The sequence below is a fragment of the Solanum stenotomum genome, chromosome 5, assembly GCF_019186545.1.
Source record: "Solanum stenotomum isolate F172 chromosome 5, ASM1918654v1, whole genome shotgun sequence".
Taxonomy (NCBI): domain Eukaryota; kingdom Viridiplantae; phylum Streptophyta; class Magnoliopsida; order Solanales; family Solanaceae; genus Solanum; species Solanum stenotomum.
In genome coordinates this window covers 3,793,199-3,805,671 of record NC_064286.1, presented here as the reverse complement: position 1 = coordinate 3,805,671, position 12,473 = coordinate 3,793,199, and the positions used below count along the sequence as shown (strand labels likewise).

The window sequence follows — 12,473 nt, the reverse complement described above, 5'->3', positions numbered from 1 at the left end:
TAATAGAAAAAATGGATGAAATCTTGGAGAAATTTTCTGTATATTTCTCTTGTGTCTTTCAATACTGTACATGCTTGACCTTATTTATACAAGATAATCCTACTTCTAATAATAACGGTAACAAGCATGAATAAAAATAACAACAAGATAATCCTACTTCTAATAATAACGGTAACAAGCATGAATAAAAATAACAACAAGATAATCCTACTTCTAATAATAACGGTAACAAGAAGGAATAAAAATAACAACTATTTACACTTGTCATTTTTCTATTTGTTTTCTTCTAACAAATAATAGCTATCACGTGCTAGGCAAATACACTAGCTGAGAAACTTCTGGATTTGTACCACTATTAGATCCACGTGGATGGCTCTGATTTAATCTATCACATGAGTGATCTGCGGTTGTGATCTTTCCACGTAATTTGCTGACTTTTGATGTATCAAAATTGTTCTGTCTGAAACTTTGTGAACTGCTGCCAAGTTCATTTTGAACTTGTTCCTTGTTCATCCTCTTCCTTTCACTCTCTTCTGTAAAATCACCATGAAAGCTTGATGTTCGTTCTTGATTTTCAACAAATGTTCCCATGTTTTGTAATGTGTTTGGTTATGATATTTGTTGCAATTCACTAAGACTGCCTCCTTTTGTCAATGAAATGGCTTTAGCTTGGAGAGTCGACTAATGGTAATCACATAAACTCAACAATTAAAAATCTGGGTGGAGTAGATGACAAATAATATTTATAAGAATGGAATTCCTATGTTTGAAAGAGCATATGAGCAAGGAGATGGAAACTGCTTTCATTGCCTTCACTTCTATTGAAATTGTCCAAGAAAATATATAGTGGTTGAATGGTGGATGTTCTGTTTTCCTCTCCAAATCAAAGAAAAATAGTGTGCTTTCTTCAATTAAATAAACTCTCTTATTTATACACATACAATGAGATTAGAAGTTGACGTAAATTTTTTCCTTTTTCTATTATCATTTTTCTTGACAATCTTAAATTTTTTTTTTTTTTAATTGCTTGAGTAGCTACATAATCTAGCATTTCGATAACAGTAATGAATCCTTTGTTTACAAATTAAAGAATTTGGGACATATAGAGTCAGAAAAAAAATTATGTACGTGTGGATGAATATATAAATTTTAATTTACAAGTGAGGATTTTATATTGGCTACAAATTTTATATAGTAATAGAGGACAAACGCCAAGACTAGTATGTGTATAAACATTAAAAAGGAAAATGTAAGCAATTCTCTTCGTTAATCAATTATTAAAAAAAAGTCATTTCAATCAAGATAAATAGTCAAAATTTCTATGTCTTAACAATTAGTTTGTATCAATACTAGTTTATATATTTGTTAGTAACTATAAGTACAAGTGTATGAAAGAATATATAGCTTAAGGTCTTGGGAGTGAATGCTAGCATTCATAATTCGTATTCAACTTGACACGTAGAAAATGCTTATTCTTTTTTATTATTGTCGATAACTATGATATTTGTGCTCACTTTAACTAATTTTACAAAATGTATGTCACCTTCCACCACGAATAGGTATCAGGTAACTCCTTCCTAGATCGAAAAGAGAGAACAACCGATGTTAATTGGCATAAGACCCCTAGGATGGAATTTTCTACCCAATGAGTCTCGCTAACATTCTTTTATTCATATTCAATGTAACACGTTAAACGACCTTATTCTATTAATAGCTTGGCTTGGTCTTGCTCTCTTTCTAATGAAAATTATGGTTCTGTCACGTTAGAAGGCCTTATTCTACTAGTAGCTCGGCTTGATATTGACTCTTGCTCTCTTCCTATAATATTCTTCTCCATTAAAATATAACATTGAGAATCTCGATAACCTTTGTGTATACTAATTTTTTTAAAATTTACATATCAAATACTACCATACTTCATTCTCAGTTACCAAAATCCCAATATGAAAAATTTGATTTCAATATGATAATTCGATATCTATTGTATCGTAGCACGCCAACCAAACAACCCCTTAAATGGATAAACCCTGCAAAAAGGAAAAAACTTCATCTCCTTCACTCACCATTAGCACACTGGAAAATGCTATCTTCAGTACAAACTCCTCGTCTTCTCCGTTTTCAATCCTTCTCTCTCAAATGCCTTCACACCCATCCCACTACTACCCCAACACCCCCACATTCCCAAATCCTCACAATCCGCAAATCCCTTTTATCCCGTGAAATTTCAGCCGTTGATCTCGCCGGAACTTTCTTAAACCGGTTACGTAATACTGAACCCCACCTCAAGAGCTTTCTGTATGTATCCGACGTCGTATTGAAGGAAGCTGAGGAGATTGATAGGAAGATTGCGGAGAATGAGGAATTGGGTCCGCTTGCTGGGGTTTTGGTTGGGGTTAAGGATAATATTTGTACTTCTGATATGCCATCAACTGCAGGGTCAAAGATTTTGGAAAATTATCGACCCCCTTTTGATGCTACTGCGGTTGGGAAGATGAAAAAGTGTGGTGCCATTGTTATTGGGAAAACAAATATGGATGAATTTGGTATGGGGAGTACTACTGAAGGCTCGGGTTATCAGGTATTCGTTAAGTTTTTCGTGTTCCAGAATTGTTATTTACTGAAGAAATGGGTTATTTTTTGTTTAAAGCAGAATGAGGAAATGATATTGTTGAAATGAATTGAGGGTCGTTTAGTTCATGGACTAGATATGTAGGATACTAATTCCAGGTAGGAATTTGAATTAGTAATGCAAAGTTCTATACCGAAAAACAAATGTTGTGGTAGGAGTATTTTACCCTTATACACCAAATTGAACGAGCCCCGAGTATCTCTGAGTGCCCTTGAATTTAACTTTGAAACTGGGGGGACATGCTATTTGGGGTCTGGACTGTTTTACAGTTTGCAGTAAGTTGAATTGTACTTGAACATTTTGTTGTCGGGCGGGCTGCATAAGGTCTGCTTCTGTGATTGAGGTTAGGCGAATAAGTAAGATTCTAATTTGTGAGCAAAAACAATTTCAAGTTCCCTTTTTTTCCTTTTAATGTGGATAAAGTTTCCATCTTTATCTCAGCAGCCTTATTTGTTTGGGGTTCTGAATTGAATATATCTAGGTGTATGCATTAGAAGGGATAGAGTGAATGCTCTACCACGTTGAATATGCGAGTAGGTTCAAATTTCACATTTTCAGGCAGTGTATGGCATAAGTGTAGTTAAAAAATCTGTTTGAACGAGTCCAGTTTGTAACTTAACATGGTTTACTCAGGTGATGCATCTTGGTATTATTAGGTGACAGCAAATCCTTGGGATTTGTCCCGGGTACCAGGTGGTTCATCAGGGGGCTCAGCTGCAGCTGTTTCTGCTAGACAATGTATGGTATCATTAGGAAGTGATACTGGTGGAAGTGTTAGGCAACCAGCATCTTTCTGTGGTGTTGTTGGTCTAAAGCCAACATATGGGCGTGTCTCCAGATACGGACTTGTGGCATATGCTTCATCTCTAGATGTTATCGGTTGTTTTGGTTCATCAGTTGCTGATGCAGGCATTCTCCTTCATGCAATTTCTGGTCATGACAAGTTTGACGCAACAAGTAGCAAAAAAGTAAGCTTTCTATACAAGTTCTTTCTTTTTCTTTCTTTCTGATAAGGTTGTGAATTATTCAGCAAGCTCCAAGAAAGTACTAAAGTCAGTACAAAATAGTGGACTTGTTCAAGCTTACCTCACAAGGGAGTCAAACAAGTCCATAGCATATCATACTAGTTAACAAAAGATTCTTTAAACCAAAGCACTAAGTTCTGAATGCATCTATATTTTATACAAGCAATAAAAGATAATTTATAGTTACGTAAATATCTTTAACTTCTTTTTAAAAAATGTTTTTTTAAAAAAAAAAATTGTGCCTAGATAAATCGAGACGGAGGGAGTAATAATAGAGAGTTCTTCTTTCCATTGAAACAGCTACTACTCCTTTCTAGCTATACTCTCCATGCAATGCAATGGACAATGGTCTTCCACATGTTATAACATGACGTACCAGAGAACAATACATTACTGTATCTGAGAATCCTCCCGTGTTCAATCAACTTTGCCTCCTGAAGTTTCTTCTGATAAGAACCTATCTCAGTAAATTTCCCAGTCAAGTAACCTTCTTCTGTAACTTTATAAGGGGATCCAACAGATTTTGGTTTCTAGAACTCATTTTTGCCATATTTATTAACAATGACATTCTTCTAAGTTCTATTGTTAGTCTATACAAGCTCTTTTCTTGCTATACTTCACGACTCCTAGATTTTTTTTCTATTTTAAAAAGAGGAAGAGAATATCTCTAATAAGTTTGTTCATTTCGACACAGTTGATCTGCTATGTTTGTAATGAATACGAAGAAGTTTGATATACAATATGCCAGAGGGAGTTGGTTCTATGTTATTAACGAGTGGCTGGGGCAGTACCTTACCTGCTGATCACTTATTGGTGTAAATTAGAATGGATAGATGATAGTGAAACCCTGTTACAATTCATTGGAACTTTGTATATATGGTCAGAGTCTTACATTTTCGGGTTCTGTTTTGCTTAGTTTTTGGATGTAATGACAGAACTTTCTTAGTGCTGGCTTTTGACATCAATAACGCTTACCATTTCAAAAAACGAGTAGCTGGGGTAGTAGCGTAATATGATCCAATTCAAGTCTAATAAGAGTTTGTTGGCATTTCCTTCTATTATGAAGCACAACATTGTTTATATAGCCTGCTAGTGGTGTATATTTATAGGTTATGCTTTAATTATTTGACAACATTACTTTTCAGGAAGTTCCCGATTTTGCTTCCCAATTTACTGCAAGAGATCATTTGGACTCTAAACCTCTGAAAGGACTGAGAGTTGGTCTGATCCGGGAAACCATTGAAGATGGAGTTGAACCGGACGTAATTTCTTCAATCCGTGGTGCTGCGAGTCATTTTGAAGAACTTGGATGCACTGTCACTGAGGTATTCTTCATTTTCAGCATTTATGACCCTCACGTTGGCATACCATATGCGTTGGCATTCCTTATTTGAATTATTTGGTAATTTTTGTTTTTGCAGGTCTCTTTGCCATCCTTCTCTCTTGGATTGCCAGCTTACTATATCCTTGCTTCATCTGAATCTTCTTCAAATTTGTCCCGTTACGATGGTATCAGGTAATGGGGTATAGAATCATTCTCAAAATATATGTAAGTATATAAAATTCTCAAAAAGTGCAGCAGAGAATATTATTTGCATCTGACCTTTCCTTCCCATTCCTCAGAGAAAATATAAACATAGTGATAGAGAGGATAGATGTTTTTGGATCTATTGTAAATTTGGCTACCATCATAGCTTTTATGCCGATGAATATGCTGTTACCATTATCAAAAATAATATAAGTACATAACAGCAGTACTATCTTCAGTTCTGATATTTCTTAGGATTCCTCAGCCCTAACCCTCAGTTTTGGTAGCCAAATTGAAGGAGGATAACTAAGTAATTTCTTGTTAATTCCTACCATTTAAAGAGAATAGAAAATAGTGAGGAGTGCCCATGATGAGTTCGGACGGATATATTCTTTTAATTACTCCATACTAGTCGCAAGAACTAAGAATTCACTGCCATTTTGCTAAGAGAATAGGTGGATACCAACCATAATTTAGACAAGATGTAATTGTGGAGACTGCCTTACATTAGTTAGGACAAAACTTTCAATGTTTGCTCAAAAATTTTTCATGAAGACCCAAGGAATAATGTGATGTCAAAAATGCAGGTATGGGAAACAAGTATTTGCTGATGAGTTGAACTCCCTTTATGGGGAATCCCGTGCCGGAGGCTTAGGTTCTGAGGTACTAAGGAAAAGAGCTTTTCTGTGTGAAGTAGTTCTATAGTGGTTACTTCTAAAAGGGGTCTCCTGCCTTTCTTTCTCGTAATCTTTTCATGCAAGCCGGCCCCGACACAGAGTCAAAAAGAACTATTGGACTAACTGTATTAAATATCTTTACAGGTGAAAATGAGAATCCTAATGGGGACATATGCTCTGTCTGCGGGTTATTATGATGCATATTACAAGCGAGCCCAGCAGGTTGTACATCTATGTGCTCAGAATTGTCCAACTCCTCATAGCTATTAAAGTTAAAAATGCAAACACTTTCTTGATATTCTCATGCATCTCAAGATAATTGATACTAATATAAGCCAATCAGAACTAAGTAATATTCAATAACTTTAATGATTCTCTTCTGTATCTCTGAATAAATGCTTACACAAGACATTCTTCACGTTAGTTATTCATTGTGTCTCTAACTGTGAAGTTCTAGATCCAAAAAATTTGTCAAGCGGAGTTTGGATCCTACATGGCAGTTAGAACCAACTATGTTTGGTTGACACATCTAGTAGACTTTTTGCTACTCTCATCATCTAGCAATAATTCATATTTTAATGAGTTATGTGACCCCAATTTACTAGTGTTTGATAATATCTTGCTTATCTTAATTCTTCAAGATGTTAAAGAGTGACTCTGTTCCAGGTTAGGACTTTGGTAAGGGAAAGCTTCAGGGCAGCATTAGATGAGAATGATATTTTGATTTCTCCTGCTGCACCATCAGCAGCTTACAAAATTGGTACACTTCTTTTAGCTTTTGCATTTACTGATGAATCTACTTTGTGGTCTTGCTTAAATACCTTTTTGTTTTCTTTCCTTTTTGTCCCATGATCCTTCCCTTGAAAGGCAACGCTAACTCTCACTACGACATGTGGAATTTACAGGTGAAAAGAAGAATGATCCGTTGTCAATGTATGCTGGTGATATTATGACTGTAAGTAGCTTTTTCTTTTTGCTTCTTACATTTCTCTTGGTGATTTTCTTTCCTATTTTTCCCTCTAGTCAGATGATGATGTAACTTGTTCAGTCTATTTTCTGTTCTTGTCAATTGATGATTATTTTCATAATTGGCAGGTCAATGTCAACTTGGCTGGTCTTCCAGCATTAGTTCTCCCGTGTGGATTTGTTGATAGCAGTTCTGTGGCCCTTCCCGTTGGTGTTCAGATGATTAGTGCTGCATTTGAAGAGGTGAGTTTCAGTACTCCAACTATTTCCAGTTGGTATTCCAGTGTTAAGAATGATACTTGAGCACAGGGATAGTTCAAGTTATCTAGATCTCTCTTTTGAGAAAAGTTAGAAAGGTCGGTAAAAGTGGGATGATATATCTACTTAGCTTGAAAATGGAATCAAGTTAAACTTGAGCATCTTAAATAGAGACATTGAATATATTCACTTTTTGTATGACTGTAGAAATGAAAAATGGATACTATGAAAGCACAAATGTTCAAATTTAATGCAAGCAAAACTGAAGTAGAATATGATTAGAAAAGGAAAAAAAACACCAAGGAGTTTAGATTTTTAAAATCATTTTAAACCTTGTCTCACACGGTTTCTAGCTATGTTGCTCACTCTCCATAAATGTTGTCGCATCCTCCAAAATGAACTACTTATATGCCTTCTCTTCTTGCTTTTCTTTTCAGCGTGCTTGCTTGTATGTTTCTAAAGTTCATATTTTACGTACTAAAATGAATGCAGGAGAAATTGCTTAAAGTAGGCCATATCTTTGAGCAGACACTGCAAGGCTGCTCTTTTATTCCTCCTCTAGTAGCTGATGAATTGGCATGCTAGTCGTGAATTCTTGCGCGCGGTTATGTTCCAGTTAATCAATATAACGATTTCATGAAAAGTGCTTGCTAAATAGCCATGGTGCAAAGGTTTGTCCTGACAGGAAGACGACAGGTTTGTCTATCTAGTATCAAATGATCCACCAAACCTTCCGTGCTCGTGCCACTGTTTCCAAACGAATCGTTACGTTCAGAAAACTTTCTTGTGCTGGATTTTTTTAGGAAGATTGGCGTATAAAAATACGCCCCAATCGAAAATTCACAACAACTCTCAATATATGAGATACTTGTTGCTTATTGCAAGCAAATTCTTTTTGTAAATTAGCATGCATCAATTTTGACACTTTGATGTATACATTTATATCATCTGGCCCTATTTCGGGATGGTCTTTAATATTTGCCCTTGCTGCTCATTCAATGAAAATTTGTCGGTCAAAGTACCCTTATCTATGACTTTACCTTGCGGCATAAGTTTAGAGAATTTTTTTGCCATGTCTGGCATAAATTGCATAAGTTATATAGTATCTAATTTACTTTGAATTAGTTTAGAAATCTTTGGTGCTTAACATAATTCTGAAATCTGAAGACACAGATATTACTAGGGTTGGGCATAAAATATTGAAAATCGAACACCGCATCGAATTGAACTGAAATATTTGGTAATTCGGTATGTGATATGGTATTCGGGAGAAAATTTAGAATTATGGTATTCTGACTTGGGTTTGGATTTGATATGAGACATTAGTACTACTTGGTATTCGGTATTTTTCGGAATTATTTATTTAATGAAGGTCATACATCAACGGGTCTATTAATAGTTACTCATTAGTTGTGTCATTTGTTTTCTTTATATCTTCTTACGTATTGATCTTCTATTTGTGCCCCCATATAAAAAAAAAATAGAAATAATTGGAGAAATAGTATTAACTTTGTAATACAATTGACTACAACTTCAATACAATATTACCGAATACCATATCAAACTGAAGTTTAATTTACCGATTACCTAATTACCGAATAATACTAGCCAAAAATTGTAAAATTTCAAATCGAATATCAAACCGTCACTCTTAGATATAACTTCTTTTTTCCCTTTGTAAATCACCTCACAATTAGGTGAGAATTGAAAAGGAAAAGACAGGTACTAGTAGGCAAGACCATGACAACAACAATATCTACAATTAATACTTATTACTCCCTCTGTCCGTGGTACTTTTCATTTTTCAAAAATCAAACAGTTTAAATTTGACTTGAAATTGTACATGAAATCTTCAATTTTTTTAAATGAAATATATATATTTTTGTAAAATACGTAAAAAGTATTATAAATCATAAAAATTGATAATCAAAATATTTAAAAGATCTATGAAAAACTTACGATCAAAAATAAACCTGTTTGAATTTCAAAATTCGAAAAATGCCACATAAAATGGAACGGAGAGAATATTATTTATTATTATTATTATAAGTACTGTTTTTCCCCACGTGAGGACTTTGACATTACTATGTTTTTTTTTTTGTCATAATAATAATAATAATAATAATAATGACAGAATGAGATACTTCATTGAATAATATTTGAATTTAATGCAAAACTAGTAGTTTTTTAAAAAATTTCTTCACAATATTATTACTGTTTGGCCCCATTTTTAGCATCAATGAGTATTTATATTAAATTTCCTACAGTAGCATTGCAGAGTGTATACTGTTTCCTCAATGCTTGGTGTATTTAAGCTATGAACAAAGGGACCATTTCCAAATATATAATGTGGACCAAAATGCAAAAAAAAAAAAAAAAAAAACACATAATACATAAACATAACATTTAACTCGGCTTCAACGAACAACTATGCCCTCTAACTTTGAATGTGCACAAGTAGACACTTAACTTTGTTTAAAATTGAACAAGTAGACACAAGTGTCCTACATGGCACAATACACGTGGGACGTCATGTAGGACACAAAATTGCCATGTAGGGTGCCATGTAGGACGAATGTGTCAATTTGTTCAATTTTATACAAGTTTATGTGTCTACTTGTACACACCCAAAGCTAAAGGTCATAGTTGCCAACTGACGTCAAGTTAAGGATCATGTTTATATATTATGCCAAAAAAATCCTACTAATCTGAGATAATTCGGACATGTGAAGAGCATAATAGGAGACGTATGATTATTTCAATACGAACGTGTGAGAGTTTGGTTATGGATGATTTTATGAGATGTAAAGGTAGGTCGGAGAAGTATTGGTGAGAGATGATTAAACATGGCATGACGCAGCTTCAGCTTACTGAAGATATGATCTTATATAGGAAGTTATATATGGAGGATAAGAATAAGAGTAGAAGGTTGATAGGTAGTTAAACGTTGTCTCGCTTGTCCTTATTTTATACAAGTAATCGTAGTATTACTCTTGTAATTTCTTGTTTTTCAAAATAGGGATAATTAAGGACTGCATACATACACACTGGTCTTTTTAGACCTCACTTATAAAATTACACTGAATTTGTTATTGTTCTTTTGGTATTAACGGGTGTGCGTCAATTCACCCTTCACTTAAGGTGCGGCTCCGCCTAAGTGGAGCCACCTTACATGATATGTGGTTTGGTGCATACCCTTAAGTCGAATTTTTTTGAGATATACATAGATTTAATGTTAACTATTATATGTGTATATATATAATTTTACACACCTTTTATCAAATTTCTGACTCTGCTACTCGGTGACTTATAAGTTTATTAATGCTATAATAGTTGACGGGCAACTTTTAATATTTTCTTTCAATTGTTTTAATATATTGGAATCAAGGTAGTGACTTTTTAGTAATTATATTTCTTCACAATATAATTATTGTTTGGCCCCATTTTTAGCAATGATATATTTACAAAAGGGGCCATTTCCAAAGAACACAATGTGGACAAAACTGTATAATAAATACAAATAAATATGAAAAACTATATATTATAATTGATGGTGCCCTTTGTGACAAGTGATTGAGGTGAAAAAATACCAAACACACCCACTATATTTTTCTCAATGAGTATTTACTAAATTTCCAACAGTAGTAATTATATTTGTGTACATTACTTCCCCAATGTTTGATGTTATAAAGCTAGAAAAAAGGGACCATTTCCAAAGAACACAATGTGTAAAAAATTGTAATCAATTAATGAACAATATAATAAAATACTTATATTAATTCTTATTTTTTAATTAGCATATAAAATTTAAAATGAATAAATAAAAATGAACGTAGAAAATAAATATACCATACACATGAAAAATGGTGTAAATAATTGATGGTCCTTTGTGACAAGTGATTGAGTGAACATTACTTGCACTCCAATTGGGAAATAAAAAAAGCATAGATAGTAGCATTTGTTCCTTTTCCACAAAAAAGAGAAGGTAGATTAATTCCTTTCATAGTATAGGCCCTTTGTTATTTCGAGGAGCGACTCAATAAGATTAGTGGCCTAAATCAAAATTTTAATAAGAATTCTATTATTTTCTTAAAAAAAAAAAAAACATTATACATTTCTTATTAAATATTAAAGCTTTTTGAGATATTAAATTATTAATAATCTTCCCATTCATAATAAGGGTTTAAGGGGAGTTATTCCTTTTCTTCGGTTCTTGCTCGTGGTCTTGAGTTTGAGCTTCAGAGTGAAAAAAAAAATTGCTAGGAAGAGCTTCTTTAATCGGTCATGTGTGGTGCAAATTTAAATTAATCAGAAAATTCAATACAAATATCAAACATTGAGTGAAAGACAAAATTGAGGCCTAAAACGTACCCTTACTTTAGTAGTTTAATCCTCTGGTCCGTCCTGATTATTCAATATTTAACGAAAATCAAAAGTGTTAAATTTTAAAAAACTTAAATGACTCAAATTTTCAAAAACACATCCAAGGGACCATTTTTATCATATTTTTTTTCATGAGAATTTATTATACATCTCAAGTAGTATTGAAATGTTGTACATTATTTCCTCAATGTTTGGTGTATTTAATCTATGTAAAAAAGGGACCATTTCTAAAGACCACAATGTGGACAAAACTGTAATGAAACTTTGGAAAAAGGCTAATTTATAAATATACCATACATGAAAATAGTGTATTTAATTGATAGTCCTTTTTTTTGTGACAAGTGATTGAGTGAACATTTACTTGCACTCCAATTGTGAATTTTGGAAAAAGTATAGACTTTTGCTTTTGTTCCTTTTCTACAAAAAAGTGCTATGTGGAATATTTATTTATTCCTTTTAGAAATGGTTCAACCCCCACCCCCACCCCATAACCCTCTCAATCTATTATATATGTATAGTTTAGAAAAAGTACTATTAAAATATATGGTGCAGTGAATAAGATTGTTTTTCTGATCTCTTGATTAGAAATTTTGATATTGTGTTATGAGTATGAAAAAGTCTTTGATATAGAATATTTTCCTTGAATGGGCTTTATGAGGGGCAAAATTGAATTAATTGAGTTACTCCAAACATCGGATAGGAATTATTTTATTTTTTAATATGATACTTCCTTCGTTTCAATTTATGTGACGTTTTTCAAATTTTGTGATTTAAACAAGTCTATTTTTTACCGTAAATTTTTCATACATCTTTTAAATATTTTAAATTGTCAATTAATGTGACTGTGACTTATAGTAATTTTTACGTCATTTATAAATATCTAAATTTCATTTCAAAAAATTTGAAGATTTCATGCGTAAATTACCGGTCAAAATTAAACTGTTTGATTCTCGAAAAATGAAAAGTGTCACATAATGTAGATCATGTCGAAACTACACCATTAGATA

At 33.2% G+C, this 12,473-nt stretch overlaps 1 protein-coding gene across 1 annotated transcript; it reads left to right on the top strand.

Annotated features, from left to right (window-relative positions):
- Positions 1 to 2,045: 2,045 nt before the first annotated feature.
- On the top strand, positions 2,046 to 8,033 carry LOC125865463 (glutamyl-tRNA(Gln) amidotransferase subunit A, chloroplastic/mitochondrial). The gene is made up of 10 exons (XM_049545661.1): positions 2,046 to 2,578; positions 3,286 to 3,597; positions 4,800 to 4,979; positions 5,076 to 5,170; positions 5,770 to 5,845; positions 6,004 to 6,081; positions 6,526 to 6,619; positions 6,765 to 6,814; positions 6,955 to 7,068; positions 7,576 to 8,033. The coding sequence occupies exons 1-10, from the start codon at positions 2,081 to 2,083 to the stop codon at positions 7,666 to 7,668; spliced, it is 1,590 nt and encodes a 529-aa protein (XP_049401618.1). The 5' UTR covers positions 2,046 to 2,080; the 3' UTR covers positions 7,669 to 8,033.
- Positions 8,034 to 12,473: the final 4,440 nt, after the last annotated feature.